This window comes from Vipera berus (genome assembly GCF_964194415.1).
Source record: "Vipera berus genome assembly, chromosome: 3".
Classification (NCBI taxonomy): Eukaryota; Metazoa; Chordata; class Lepidosauria; order Squamata; family Viperidae; genus Vipera; species Vipera berus.
Window position 1 is genome coordinate 195,086,094 of NC_138204.1, and position 13,225 is coordinate 195,099,318.

Here is a 13,225-nt window from a genome sequence, read left to right on the forward strand (position 1 = left end):
ATCCACATTTTCTCAATTTTCTCATTTACTGAGAAAATATATCATTCAATCATATGATAACATCAAAATTTTCAACTTACTGAAAAATGATCGCACTTTCCAGTTTAATTTTATATACAAATCTTTCTACTTGTGTTTTCTTAAAAAACACTAGCAGAAAACAGATATTTTGGTTTTTCTTTAAAAAGTATCTCAATACATGACAAGTTATTTTTAATGTAATATATCTTAAAACATGAGGGTTGTTTTGATAGCATAACAAGAATTCCACAAGTCTTTAAACATGCTTTAAACTGACATTCAGTAATGTATGTAAAATTTAATAAATAGGACACAATCATACACAAATACATTTTTCATAATAAATCAGTAAGCCTACTTAGACTGCCCAAGTATAAATATAACAGCAATTCACAACCTTTATCTTCTCAAAAGATTCATTTCTTGGTATCATCAAGAAGTAACAACTACCAACTGACCATTAAACTGGAAACTCTTTTTTTTCTATTGCTGATATATTTTGCACTAACAATGGGATGTAATAAAATAAAAACCTAGAACTTTTTGTTGTTTTAAAGCAAGTGCTGATACTACACAAACTAGTTTTTAAATACAGTGAATAAATAGGAAGTTAGTAAAGCAAATTCAATTGTATCAACAAACCAAGGAAAGTTAGAACCCAAGAACAGAGTTATGGAAATATATATTCATTGTTGCATTAAGAGGCTAATATTTAAAGTTATAGTGCATGTGCACTAATTCCTTAGAGACCTTAATACAGGTTTAGTGCAAATCCCTTCAGACTGAACAAATTTAAACTCTATTAGGGAAAGATCCATTGAAGTTTTCTAAGGTTATGTGTACCTATTTCAGCTTCTAAAAAACACATTATATACAAGAATCAAATGCATATTTATCTGCTTTAAGTATCTATCTACAAAGATAGATGAAAATTTTCTTTGAATTTTTACACCTTATTTGGTTGTACCATTCTAGACCAACTTATTAAAGTTAATGTTACAAAACGTTAATGCTACAAAACATTTTTTTGCCATCAGTTTCTGCCATTTCAACATTTACAAGAAAAAGAAAAAATAAATACAGTGTAGTGGGGAAAATCCATCCTTTGGGGGGGGGTAGTTAACTAGAGAACATTCAGTAATTTGACAATATAAACCACAAGAGGAAAAAATAAGAATACTTTCAGCAACAATTGGCATTTAGTATATTGTATTAAATTAAATTGGCAATTTACACTGGATTTGATTTTAACATGAAATAAATATTACGTACAAAACAGTCTGACAAATGGGAATGAATGGTAGGCAGCCAAAAGTGTGGAAGAGCAGCCATGTTCCTACTGTAAATTACACAATGTTAAAACTATCTGAAACCAAGGACCACTTCCTAGATAGCTCTATTCTTCTTTCTTCCAGAAAGCATGAGTAAGGAACTGGTGATAGAGGCATGCTTTTACAACACTGAACGTGCACACGTACAGGTATGCCAGAAACTTGCATGCTGCAAAATTCCACCAAGTTCACAGGGTTGGTGATATGTTTTATAAATTTGAGACAACCTACTCTCTGTCAACTCCTTGCACAGGCTTTAAGGAGTCTAGTAGAAAAAGCAGTACTAGGAAAAGCTCTCAAGAAAAAAGACCCTTAAAGGGTAATAGTTAACAACAGCAACAACAAAACAACCATCCTAGCAACAAACATACATTATGTATGCAGACTGGTAACAATCTTTCTTTGTTGCAACAGATTCATTCAGTCATGCACAATCAAATTTGGAAGTCATGTGAGTTGCCCTGGAATCTTTTTGAAACAAAAATCTATTTTTTTTCCTTAAAGAAGAAGTACAAAAACCAATCACCATACTGCTCCAACTTGCAGACACTTCCACTCATTCAATTAATACTTAACAGAGTAACAAAGCCTCATCATCGCTACTTTCATTTTTCAACACAACTTCTAAGCACGAGTCAGGTATCTGAGCAGTGTGTACTACTCCACAGCGCTCACAGGGGCCATCTCGATTAGAGGACTGTACTCCACTATGTGTTGCACTGTATGGCTGTCGAAGCCCTTGTCCCTGATCTGAAGTGAGATCAAGCAGAGGTTGTGAAGAATCATTCACATCGAAGTCCGATGCTACATCAGAAACTGGAATTAGCATTTCAACATCGTCATCTTCATCTCTTCCTTCACCTATTCCATTATCAAGCTGTCTCAAAGGGCTTTGGTTCTGATTAACTGGACTTGATCTTCCTAAGGTGAAGCGTACCCAACGTAACCCTTGAGTCATTCGACTTAACGCACTAGAAAACTGATGGCGTCCTGGACTAGAACTCGGAGGTTCCATGCTTGCTGGTTCTCTTCCACTGTCTGTACTACTGCTAGTATTCTGTGTTGAGGAAGTTCCACAGAAAACAGTTGCTTCCACAGCTGTTGCAGGAGGGACTTTTTGAGGCAATGTAGCAGCAACACCACCAACTGCACCTGTTGTGTCTCTTCGTTCGGTTTCTGTGTCAGTATCATCGGATTCCACTGAAAAGAGGCTTCGGTGTGAACTATTTCTTTCTGCTTCTCTGTTACTGTTCTGGCTGGTAAGATCATCTCCATCTGATGACACCAATGACATGGATGCAGAATGACGGGATCTTGCAAAATTAAAGATTCGGTTCCAAATATTACTTGACCGGCCAGCAATTGGAAATCTAATAGAGGTAAATCCAAGCTGAGATCTCACTGCCAGTCTCAAATTTTCTAAGACCGAGGCCTGAAAAACAAACATAGGTAAACCTAGTGCTATAAAGAAAAAGGTAAACATGAATGTATTGGTTTTAATTTATTTTTTCTGCAAGTCACTTTCCACTAACATGGAACTAATAACTGAATCTGAGCAAAAGAGAGAAGAGGCAGCCAAGAAGCCTGCTTTTGCTAAAAATGACATGAGTACAAGTATTAAAGTCATGCTGAAGTTTGAATTTCTACTTCATCTAAGTATGGTCTTTCAAAAGAAAATATCCCCTACTTGTTAATAGGCAAACAGTCTAGAGTGGACTTCATGCTGCATTAGTTTTAGTTTCATAAGCAGCTTGAAACCCAATCCAGATTGTTTCCTGAATTGCTACATATCATCTACTTGAAAAAACAAGGCATATGTTTGAGTGAGGCGTGGACAAATAGAACTCTTAGAGCCCCACTGTGGACCTCAAAAGAGAATTTTAGACAAGGCCTCCAAGATGTCAAGTGGAATCTCAAGAGCCTTGAGACAGGCTCACCAGTATTCCAAGATACTGGGGAATCTTCAAAGTCAGAATACAGACCCACTAAACATTGTGCCAGAAAGAGGCAAGAAGATACATGGATTTGTCCAAGCCTTATTATTTCGGTTCTTTAGTTCAACACACACACAGGTTTGGTAGTGGATTTAATTAATGGTGCAACTGTTATTATTTTCCATATTTAGACATTACTGACATGGTGTTGTGATAATATTTGAAGAACTACTTAGAAATTCCGAGAAAAAATGGACATGGTAAAAATTTCTGGCATGGAGTCTAGTGCAATACTTTGTCAACAATAACATGTGTCCCAATTAAATTACAGTGATAATATAACTATTATGCATATGAAAATGTGTATAATTACATAATGACAAACAGTTCCTACTGACTTTATCTTTATTCGCTTCACATACATTGAACTGTTTACACAAGTACCGAAATCAGAAAAGTAAAGAAAAATCACTGTGCTTTAAGAATTAAGGACTTTGGCACAGAAAGATTGTTAAGCAGTAACTGTGTTGAAATATAAAACTAATGTGTGATAGATTTCTGCTTTCCATATTTTTCCCCAAAGACTCCACAGAATTTATACTGAAACTAGTAATTAGAGAAAAGAAGTTATTTCAACATACTTTCAGGACTGTATGGAATATTTTTTGAAAATGGGAAGAATTTTCAATGGAAACTGAAACACAATAAGCAAGCACTCGTGAAATGCAAGTAATCAAAAAACAACTGTTAAGTGTATAATGAGCACTATTACTCATATGTGTAGTGTATTTAGGATAGTCATTCACAAGGTAGTATCCAGGTGCAGTTTGTGAATCTGAAATAATTTTCAGGTTTATTTCAGAAATATTTCAAGAACCCATGAAATGTAACTGTTTCATATATTAAACTGAAGCAGCCTGAGTTTTATGACCAAAACTGTTTGATCAACTTTGTATCTCTGTAAAAAATCCTAATCTTGTGGCAATTAGTTTTAGCAAAAATATTCCCAAACTAATTAGTTTGAAGAGAGGGAGACAGGATAAAAGAGATGCTGGGTTGGATCTAAAGGATCCACTGTGTCAAAAATTATACATCTGACAAATTATATATCTCATTCTCTTCAAGGGAAATGGGATGTTCAGAAATCTGAAATGTAAATAAATATCATTTGAGTCTAGAGAACCCTGTTGTAGTAAGGAGCTGAACTAAATAAAATAGTGCTTGATTTTCCAGAGCAACCAATTTATAGTTACCATAGAACAGGGGTCTTCCAACTTGGCCCTTTTATGACTTGTGGACTTCAACTCCCAGAATTCCTCAGCCAGCATATATGCTGGCTGAGGAATTCTGGGAGTTGAAGTCCACAAGTCATAAAAGGGCCAAGTTGGAAGACCCCTGCCATAGAGGTTATTACCTGATTTGGTGAACAAACTGGGAAATCTTCAACGGGTGGAATTAGACCTTGTGCAATCAACTGTCCATAAGAAGGAGGTGCTTCTCTCCTCAGTAATTCTGCCTCAACTCTTGACAGTTGTGTCTCAAATGACCTGTCAAAAATAGAGTCATGCTATATGGAGTCCAACTCACTTGTTTCAATATTCATATAACAGCAACAACATTTTATGTTATACTGTGTACCTTTTGTGCTACTCTTGGACTGCAACTGCCAAGAATAAAGACCTGTCCTCTTTTAGTCTAAGACATATTTGCACACTGATGGTGCAAAAATAATTATGAGAGCAATAATAATTTCATCAAAGGAAGAACTGACTTTGTATAAGCCTATCCAGCTCAATGTCTTATTTTTTCATGTATTTCAAGCAGTCAAGTTTTTTTTACTTCTTCTTTAACAAATAACATGTAGAATTCATCAGGGATACACTATTTTATATATATACATTACAGGTAGGCCATGACTTACAACCATAATTGACCCCCAAAATGTCTGTCTTAAAGTAAGACAGCTTGAAGTGAGCTTTGCCCCATTTTATGACCCTTCTTCCCACAGTTGTTAGTAACACAGTCGTGAAGTGAATCTGGCTTCCCCCCACTGACTTTGTTTGTCAGGTCGCACAAGGTGATCCATGATCTCAGGACACTGCAACCCTCATAAATATGAACCAGTTGCCAAGCATCCGAATTTTGATCATGTGACTACGTGGATGCTGCAACGGTCATAAGTGTGAAAAATGGTCATAAGTCACTTTTTCAGTGAATGGTCACTAAATGAATGGTTGTTAAGTCAGGGACTACCTGTGTAATATTTTCAGAGAAAGAAAAAAACCCCCAGCAGTTTAAACTTTAAACAGGTTGCTTACCTTCGTTCAAACATTCTTAATGAATACAGTTTACAAGTACATCCCAATGCAATGACAAGAAGCAACCCACAGATAAGGCTTCCAATGACAGCCGCTGTAATTACTCTGGTGGGCACAATCACTGGACAGTTCTCTTCATCACTACCATCCCCACAGTCATCTTGAGAATCACACACCCAGCTTTCAAACACGCAGCGATTATTTTTGCAGTGAAAGTTGCCTGGCTGGCAAAAGAAGCAATTCTTTTCATCGGAACCATTGGGACAATGATTTTGGTAGTTGCAGCGATCAGAGCGTGGGTAACAGACACCATTTCGGGAGCACGGAAATTCTTCCTTCTGACACATGGTGCAGTTGGTTTCATCCCTTCCATTTGGGCAATGCCAGTAGCCATCACAACGCTGCTGCTCGGTGTAACATCCCCAATTTCCACCACAGGGTATTTCCCACGGCAGACAAAAACCGTCTACTTGATATGTAGCATTAAACCCTCTTGCAGCATTTACTTTGTCAGCACAAAAATGCACTCTGATTTGACCAGAAGACGAAACCACTGTAAGAGGTGCATGAGAGTCAAAGGCAGTTAAAACACGCAAGAGCTTGTGTGCATTTTCTTCTAGTCCATCGTATATTTTGACATAATCCCCATAACCAGTACCATCAAGTTTAAAGTCAGTGAAACGCAAAATAACTTTGCGGTGATCTCCTGTATCTATCAGCCAAGTGCAATTGCTCCCTGGTGGATAAAAGTCTGGATAATTAGGAGAATTGAAAGTACCATAAAAATATTTTAGTAACTGCCCACAACTTGGCATGCCACAGTCTATTTCATCTCCTAAATCAAGACAGTCAAGATTTCCATCACATCTTGAAGATTCTGGAATGCAAGTATAAACATTGAAACGTGAGAGACACTGGAACTGATTGTATGCACATGGCGGGAAGGGAGCAGCAGTTGGTGGACTAGCCTTGGGGCATATTTCTTCATCAGAATTATCTCCACATTCATCCATGTCATTACACTTCCAAGATTCCGGAACACATTTCCCATTAGCACAGTGGAACTGGTTACAGTCACAACTCAATTCACTGGATTTCCCTGAAACCGATATATTTAAGAAACGTTTAATTATTTAACCACTTTCTACCATTACTACTTTCTAATTTTACACTAGCTCCATGTGTCTATAAGGTAAACTGTAGAAAAAGGAACTGGAGTATAAAGACCTGGTTTTGTTTCTGCTTACTCACATTTCTGTGGATATCTGAGGTTTGGGAGGCCGTCCTAAAATAACTAGGTTCCCCTAAACTTTTGCATGCTTGATGTAACAAAATCAAGAATAGAATCCTTTTCATGACTCTTGGCCAGATGGAGGGGTTAGAAACTAGCATCAACTGTCAGCTCTACAAGGTATATCCAATCAGGAAACTGACTCTATGTGAAGAGTAGAATTGCACTTTATTGAATGTAAACTTTATAGCAGAGAATCTAGCACTTATGGGCTTGATTGGGTTTTCTGTCTCTCAAGTGCTCTGCTCTTCCCATCTACTGCTTAATGTATGCTTCAGCACTTGCTGTTTCCTAACCGCTTCTCCAAGGGGACTCTAAGGCTCCCCACACATTATGAGGAGATCCCAGAATGAAAAATCACTTTTGTTTCTAAATGCTTTATTCCTGTTCATATGTGAACAGTCCTGTAACTTAATTCTGACATAATTAAGAGCCATTTTGGTGTAATGGTTAAGGAATCGGTCTAAAAACCAGGAAACTGTAACTTCTAGTCCTGTCTTAGACAAAACGCTACCTGGAAGACTTTGGGCCAGTCACTCTCTCTCAGCCCTAGAAAGGAGGCAATTGCAAACTATTCCTTAAACCTTGCCAATAAAATTGCAAGGACTAGTTGAGGCAGTCATCAAGAGTCAAAACTGACATAAAGGCACAAGAAATTAAATATCCATAATTAATAAAGCTTTCACTAATTAATACAGGATGATTGATCTGGAAATTGTATTAAGCAATTTGATAGTGCTGGCTACTGATATATAACGTAAGTTCAGTTACTTTATTTTGTTTCACTTTGTTTCAGAAAGGCAGTTAAATATTTTTCAGAGAATATCTTCACAATATTGCCAAGATTAGGTACTCTTTCTGAGTTGTAGATCAACTATTAAAAATGCCTAACAATCCTCAAATGTTTTTAAAATAAAAAAGTAAAAAATAATAATTACTTGTTAGCAGATTCTCCATTTTAAACACTAGAAAAATTGCAGATTTCTATCATAAAGAGGGTCTACATATAGACTAAAGCCAATGATAACCAAATTAATTGGGTTTGGACTTAGCCATTCATGTTAACTGAACCATTTTTGTTTGTAAATCATAGTTTGTGAATTTGTATGCTGTGTAATTTGATAAATGCCATTTAAACAAAATCATGGCCTAGTGACCTGTTTGACTCTAGTCATTACACTTTCCATATAAAACTATACTGACCCCACATTCTACACAAATGGGTAACATATCGATTATACCAGGGGTAGGCAACCTTGGCTCTTTTATGACTCATGGACTTCAACTTCCAGAATTCCTGAGTCAGCTACGCTGGACTATACCATTTTTAAATTTAAACATACCTGCAAAATAAGTCAATCTGAAGCCCTTTCGTGATATGATATCATCTGAATGAAATCTGATCCAAACGTGGTCTTGTGAAGAAATATATGGAGATGGAACAGAGGATCCACATACTCTGTAATTTTCCATGTTTTTGTAGGTCCCTATTGTTAAGGAATCCGAACTGCATCGCCGTGATCCCTGAACATCAAAATCCTGAAAACTATGAAATAAAAAAGAATCTTCTTTTGTTAAGAATTACCATCGCTGTTTAAAAGGCAATTTCATACTCGTTTCTGATGAAATTTTGACATGACAGTGTTTAACAAGGCTTAAAGAAATGTTTATAACATTGTCACAAGATTATGTATGTATTTTATTAAGCAAATTTAAATAGCTGCCCACTCACATATAGGTGACTTTGGGTGGCTTACAAAATTTAATGATTTACATATATTCTATAAAATAATTAATACATTTATCTTATTCAGCCATTTGCCTAATTTTTTGAAGGGAAAGGAAAACCTTTGAAAGCCCTACCAGTTTTAAACTAAACAACTGCATACTATAATACCTAAAAAGAATCTGTATCTATCAGTTTTTTCTGTCATTATAAAAATATAGTTATTCCACTTCTCTGGTTTAATTGAAAACAGAGCTTATATGAGGGAAATTAACTTGTCAAAAAAGCAAGATAACAGGCAGTATATTCCTTTCTTTCTTTTATCCATCCTAAGCAAGCAATATGTATCTATGTCAGAGACTGGATAGCCTATAATTAAGAACCATAGCAAATTTTATATTCCTTCTTGTGCACAAGGTAGATGAATTGGAAACATTTTTCAATTTTGTTTCACCTTGTAAGTTTTGAAAACTTGTCACATCCCTTGCAGCAAGTTAAAAATTTATACAATGTTACAATAAATAAGCACAGGTAAGAATGGAAAATATATTCAGTATAATTACGATTTTTTTGCCTAATGAATGTAGTTTGTTCAAAAGATTTTGCTACTTTGAATGAAAAGACTCCTTGCCACAAAGAAACTGCTTTCAAAACAAAATTGTGATGGGACATGGAGAAAAAGCAAAAGAAGTACACAATGGCCAGCTTTGCTTGATCTTTTACAAATATTTACCTTATAAATTTTACTTCTTGGCTTATTAAACTCTGCTACAGAACCCAATACCCAGTCATGGCCGAAATTGTTGGCACCCCAGAAATTTTTCCAGAAAATCAAGTATTTCTCACAGAAAAGTATTGCAGGAACACATGTTTTGCTATACACAGGTTTATTCCCTTTGTGTGTATTGGAACACAACAAAAAAGGGAGGAAAAAAAGCAAATTGGACATAATGTCAAACAAAACTCCAAAAATGGGCTGGACAAAATTATTGGCACCCTTTCAAAATTGTGGATAAAGAAGATTGTTTCAAGCATGTGATGCTCCTTTAAATTCACCTGGGGCGAGTAACAGGTGTGGGCAATATAAAAATCACACCTGAAAGCAGATAAAAAGGAGAGAAGTTCACTTAGTCTTTGCATTGTGTGTCTGTGTGTGCCACACTAAGCATGGACAACAGAAAGAGGAGAAGAGAACTGTCTGAGGACTTGAGAACCAAAATTGTGGACAAATATCAACAATCTCAAGGTTACAAGTCCATCTCCAGAGATCTAGATTTGCCTTTGTCCACAGTGCGCAACATTATCAAGAAGTTTGCAACCCATGGCACTGTAGCTAATCTCCCTGGTCGTGGACGGAAGAGAAAAATTGATGAAAGGTTGCAACGCAGGATAGACCGGATGGCGGATAAGCAGCCCCAAACAAGTTCCAAAGGAATGCAAGCTGTCCTGCAGGCTCAGGGAGCATCAGTGTCAGCGCGAACTATCTGTCAACATTTAAATGAAATGAAACGCTATGGCAGGAGACCCACAAGGACCCCACTGCTGACACACATAAAAAAGCAAGATTACAGTTTGCCAAAATGTACTTGAGTAAGCCAAAATCCTTCTGGGAAAACATCTTGTGGACAGATGAGACCAAGATAGAGCTTTTTGGTAAAGCACATCATTCTACTGTTTACCGAAAACGAAATGAGGCCTACAAAGAAAAGAACACAGTACCTACAGTGAAATATGGTGGAGGTTCAATGATGTTTTGGGGTTGTTTTGCTGCCTCTGGCACTGGGTGCCTTGAATGTGGGCAAGGCATCATGAAATCTGAGGATTACCAAAGGATTTTGGGTCGCACTGTAGAGCCCAGTATCAGAAAGCTGGGTTTGCGTCCGAGATCTTGGGTCTTCCAGCAGGCCAATAACCCCAAACATACGTCAAAAAGCACCCAGAAATGGATGGCAAGAAAGCGCTGGAGAGTTCTGAAGTGGCCAGCAGTGAGTCCAGATCTGAATCCCATTGAACACCTGTGGAGAGATCTTAAAATTGCTGTTGGAAAAAGGCGCCCTTCCAATAAGAGAGACCTGGAGCAGTTTGCAAAGGAAGAGTGGTCCAAAATTCTGGGTGAGAGGTGTAAGAAGCTTATTGATGGTTATAGGAAGCGACTGATTTCAGTTATTTTTTCCAAAGGGTGTGCAACCAAATATTAAGTTAAGGGTGCCAATAATTTTGTCCAGCCCATTTTTGGAGTTTTGTTTGACATTATGTCCAATTTGCTTTTTTTGTTGTGTTCCAATACACACAAAGGGAATAAACCTGTGTATAGCAAAACATGTGTTCCTGCAATACTTTTCTGTGAGAAATACTTGATTTTCTGGAAAAATTTCTGGGGTGCCAACAATTTCAGCCATGACTGTATATGAAATTATAGGAAATGTTATTGGGCTTCATTTTTACTTTAGGATTCCACATTCTGTCTTAACAATGGAATGATTTGTATCTGAAAGTCTAGTATAAGGATGCTTTTTTAAAATAATCAAGCGATACTGATAAAACCTGAAGATAAGTGTAACTAATCAAAGTATTTGTAAAGCTCTTAATTTTCAGTACAGAAGCATCTAACAAACAAGTTTAATTTATACTTTTCACATTATATCCCTAAAACATATATAAGTTACCTTATTGTAATAATTTCTCCTGGATTTGCCTGGATATACCAGCTACAATTCAATCTAGCAGGATATTCAAGCGGCCAGCCTGGGCTTGTAATTATCCCACTTGGGCCTTTAATTTGTTCTGGAATATCTCCACAACCTGAAAAAATATGTAGTTGATGTTACTAGTCATAGAGTATTCTGTTACTTAAGTTTAAGTGAAAGAACATTTGGAACTGAACCCTTCTAGTAGACCATCTTGCTACCTGAAGCCAAACACATATCTCCAGATCTGTTATACAGAATTAGAGGTTACCAAAAATAACATTTCTCTACCCTGGTGGTAACTTTCCACTATTATCACAAGTGAATAAAACTCATAAATATTTAGGTGGTCATTTTTGATTTTCACAGAAATGAAGCTTTTTTTTTTTACAAAAAACATTAAAATTCAGATGAAATGTTAGCATATTATAATAATTTTAAAAGGAACACATATGTAATTATTTAAACAAAACAAAGGTGAAACATGAAAAAGAGAAAGCAAAACAACAGTAAATTATTATATTATACACTGGAGTATATTCTTGCACATATATACTGTAAATTCATATAAATGTTTTAGTTAATTTCAGTAAAAAAGTAGCTTTTATTATAATAATCCATATAATCTACAAAGGTAAGGAAATTGTTTGTAAGTCACAAATAGTATCAGATTTTCAATCCAGTATGTTAACTAATCATAGGACATTAAAACATGTTTTAATTTAATATAATTTTCATTGCATCTCCAACATGAACTATTTATAGTTTTTCCATATAAGTGTAATAGAATCTGAATAATTCTGAAATTTTATTATTTTTTGTTGCTAAATAGGCTGAATACTAAGACATACAGCACTGCTTTGACAAAAATGGGATCTCCAATATTCCATTCAGTTCTTAAAAATTTTGCATAAATTGCTTAATCATTAATAAGTACTTATAATGACTATTTGCGGATTTGTAAATATCTTATAATTACATCTACTAATTTAGGTATCATTTAAATGATTGCTTCTAATAATTTAAGTGTCTCTAAAGGTAAAAATGCCACTTGTCCAGATTAATATGTCAAGAGATATTGTTAGAAGGCAGCAACAGTTAAATGATATTTATCTTTTAAACGTCACTACAATGTATAGCTATTGTTATCGTTTAATCCCATTTATATCCCACCCTTCTCCGAAGACTCAGGGCGGCTTACAATTTAAAGCACAAATCAATGTGCTTAGCAATAGCCTTCATTCTATGTATATGCCTGCTTATTAGGGCTTTCGCCCCTCCCCCCAAGCGGCATTATTACAAAGTCAGCTTATTGCCCCCAACAATCTGGGTCCTCATTTTACCTTCCTCGGAAGGATGGAAGTCTGAGTCAACCTTGAGCCTGGTGGGATGCGAACCTGCACTAATTGCAGGCAGCTGGTGTTACTTAAGGAGGCATTAGCCCACTGCTCCACCAAGGCAAATACTTTTCAAAACTTTATACAAACTCACATACACAAGTACTCATAAATGAGATAAATATAAGGTAAAGGTAAAGGTTCCCCCGCACATGCGTGCTAGTCGTTTCCGACTCTAGGGGCCGGTGCTCATCTCCGTTTCAAAGCCGAAGAGCCAGCGCTTGTCCGAGGACGTCTCCGTGGTCATGTGGCCAGCATGACTAGACGCCAAAGGCGCACGGAACGCTGTTACCTTCCCACCGTAGTGGTCCCTATTTTTCTACTTGCATTTTTACGTGCTTTCGAACTGCTAGGTTGGCAGAAGCTGGGACGAGTAACAGGCACTCACTCTGCTACGCGGCACTCGGGATTCGACCCGCCAAACTGCCGACCTTCCGATCGACAAGCTCAGCGTCCTAACCCACTGAGCCACCGCGTCCCTTCTGAGATAAATATAGTGAAATACATTTAATATTTCATT

The 13,225-nt window shown here is 36.6% G+C and overlaps 1 protein-coding gene across 1 annotated transcript in view; it reads right to left on the reverse strand.

The window, feature by feature from the left end:
• Positions 1–230: 230 nt before the first annotated feature.
• LRP12 (LDL receptor related protein 12) overlaps positions 231–13,225 on the reverse strand; it is a 36,890-nt gene continuing 23,895 nt past the window's right edge. The window contains exons 3-7 of the mRNA XM_081323518.1: positions 11,288–11,423; positions 8,239–8,441; positions 5,605–6,703; positions 4,701–4,833; positions 231–2,784 (exon numbers count right to left, since the gene is read on the reverse strand). Coding sequence (XP_081179644.1) covers positions 1,924–2,784; positions 4,701–4,833; positions 5,605–6,703; positions 8,239–8,441; positions 11,288–11,423 — 2,432 coding nt within the window. The 3' untranslated portion in view covers positions 231–1,923. The remainder of the gene's footprint in view (positions 2,785–4,700; positions 4,834–5,604; positions 6,704–8,238; positions 8,442–11,287; positions 11,424–13,225) is intronic.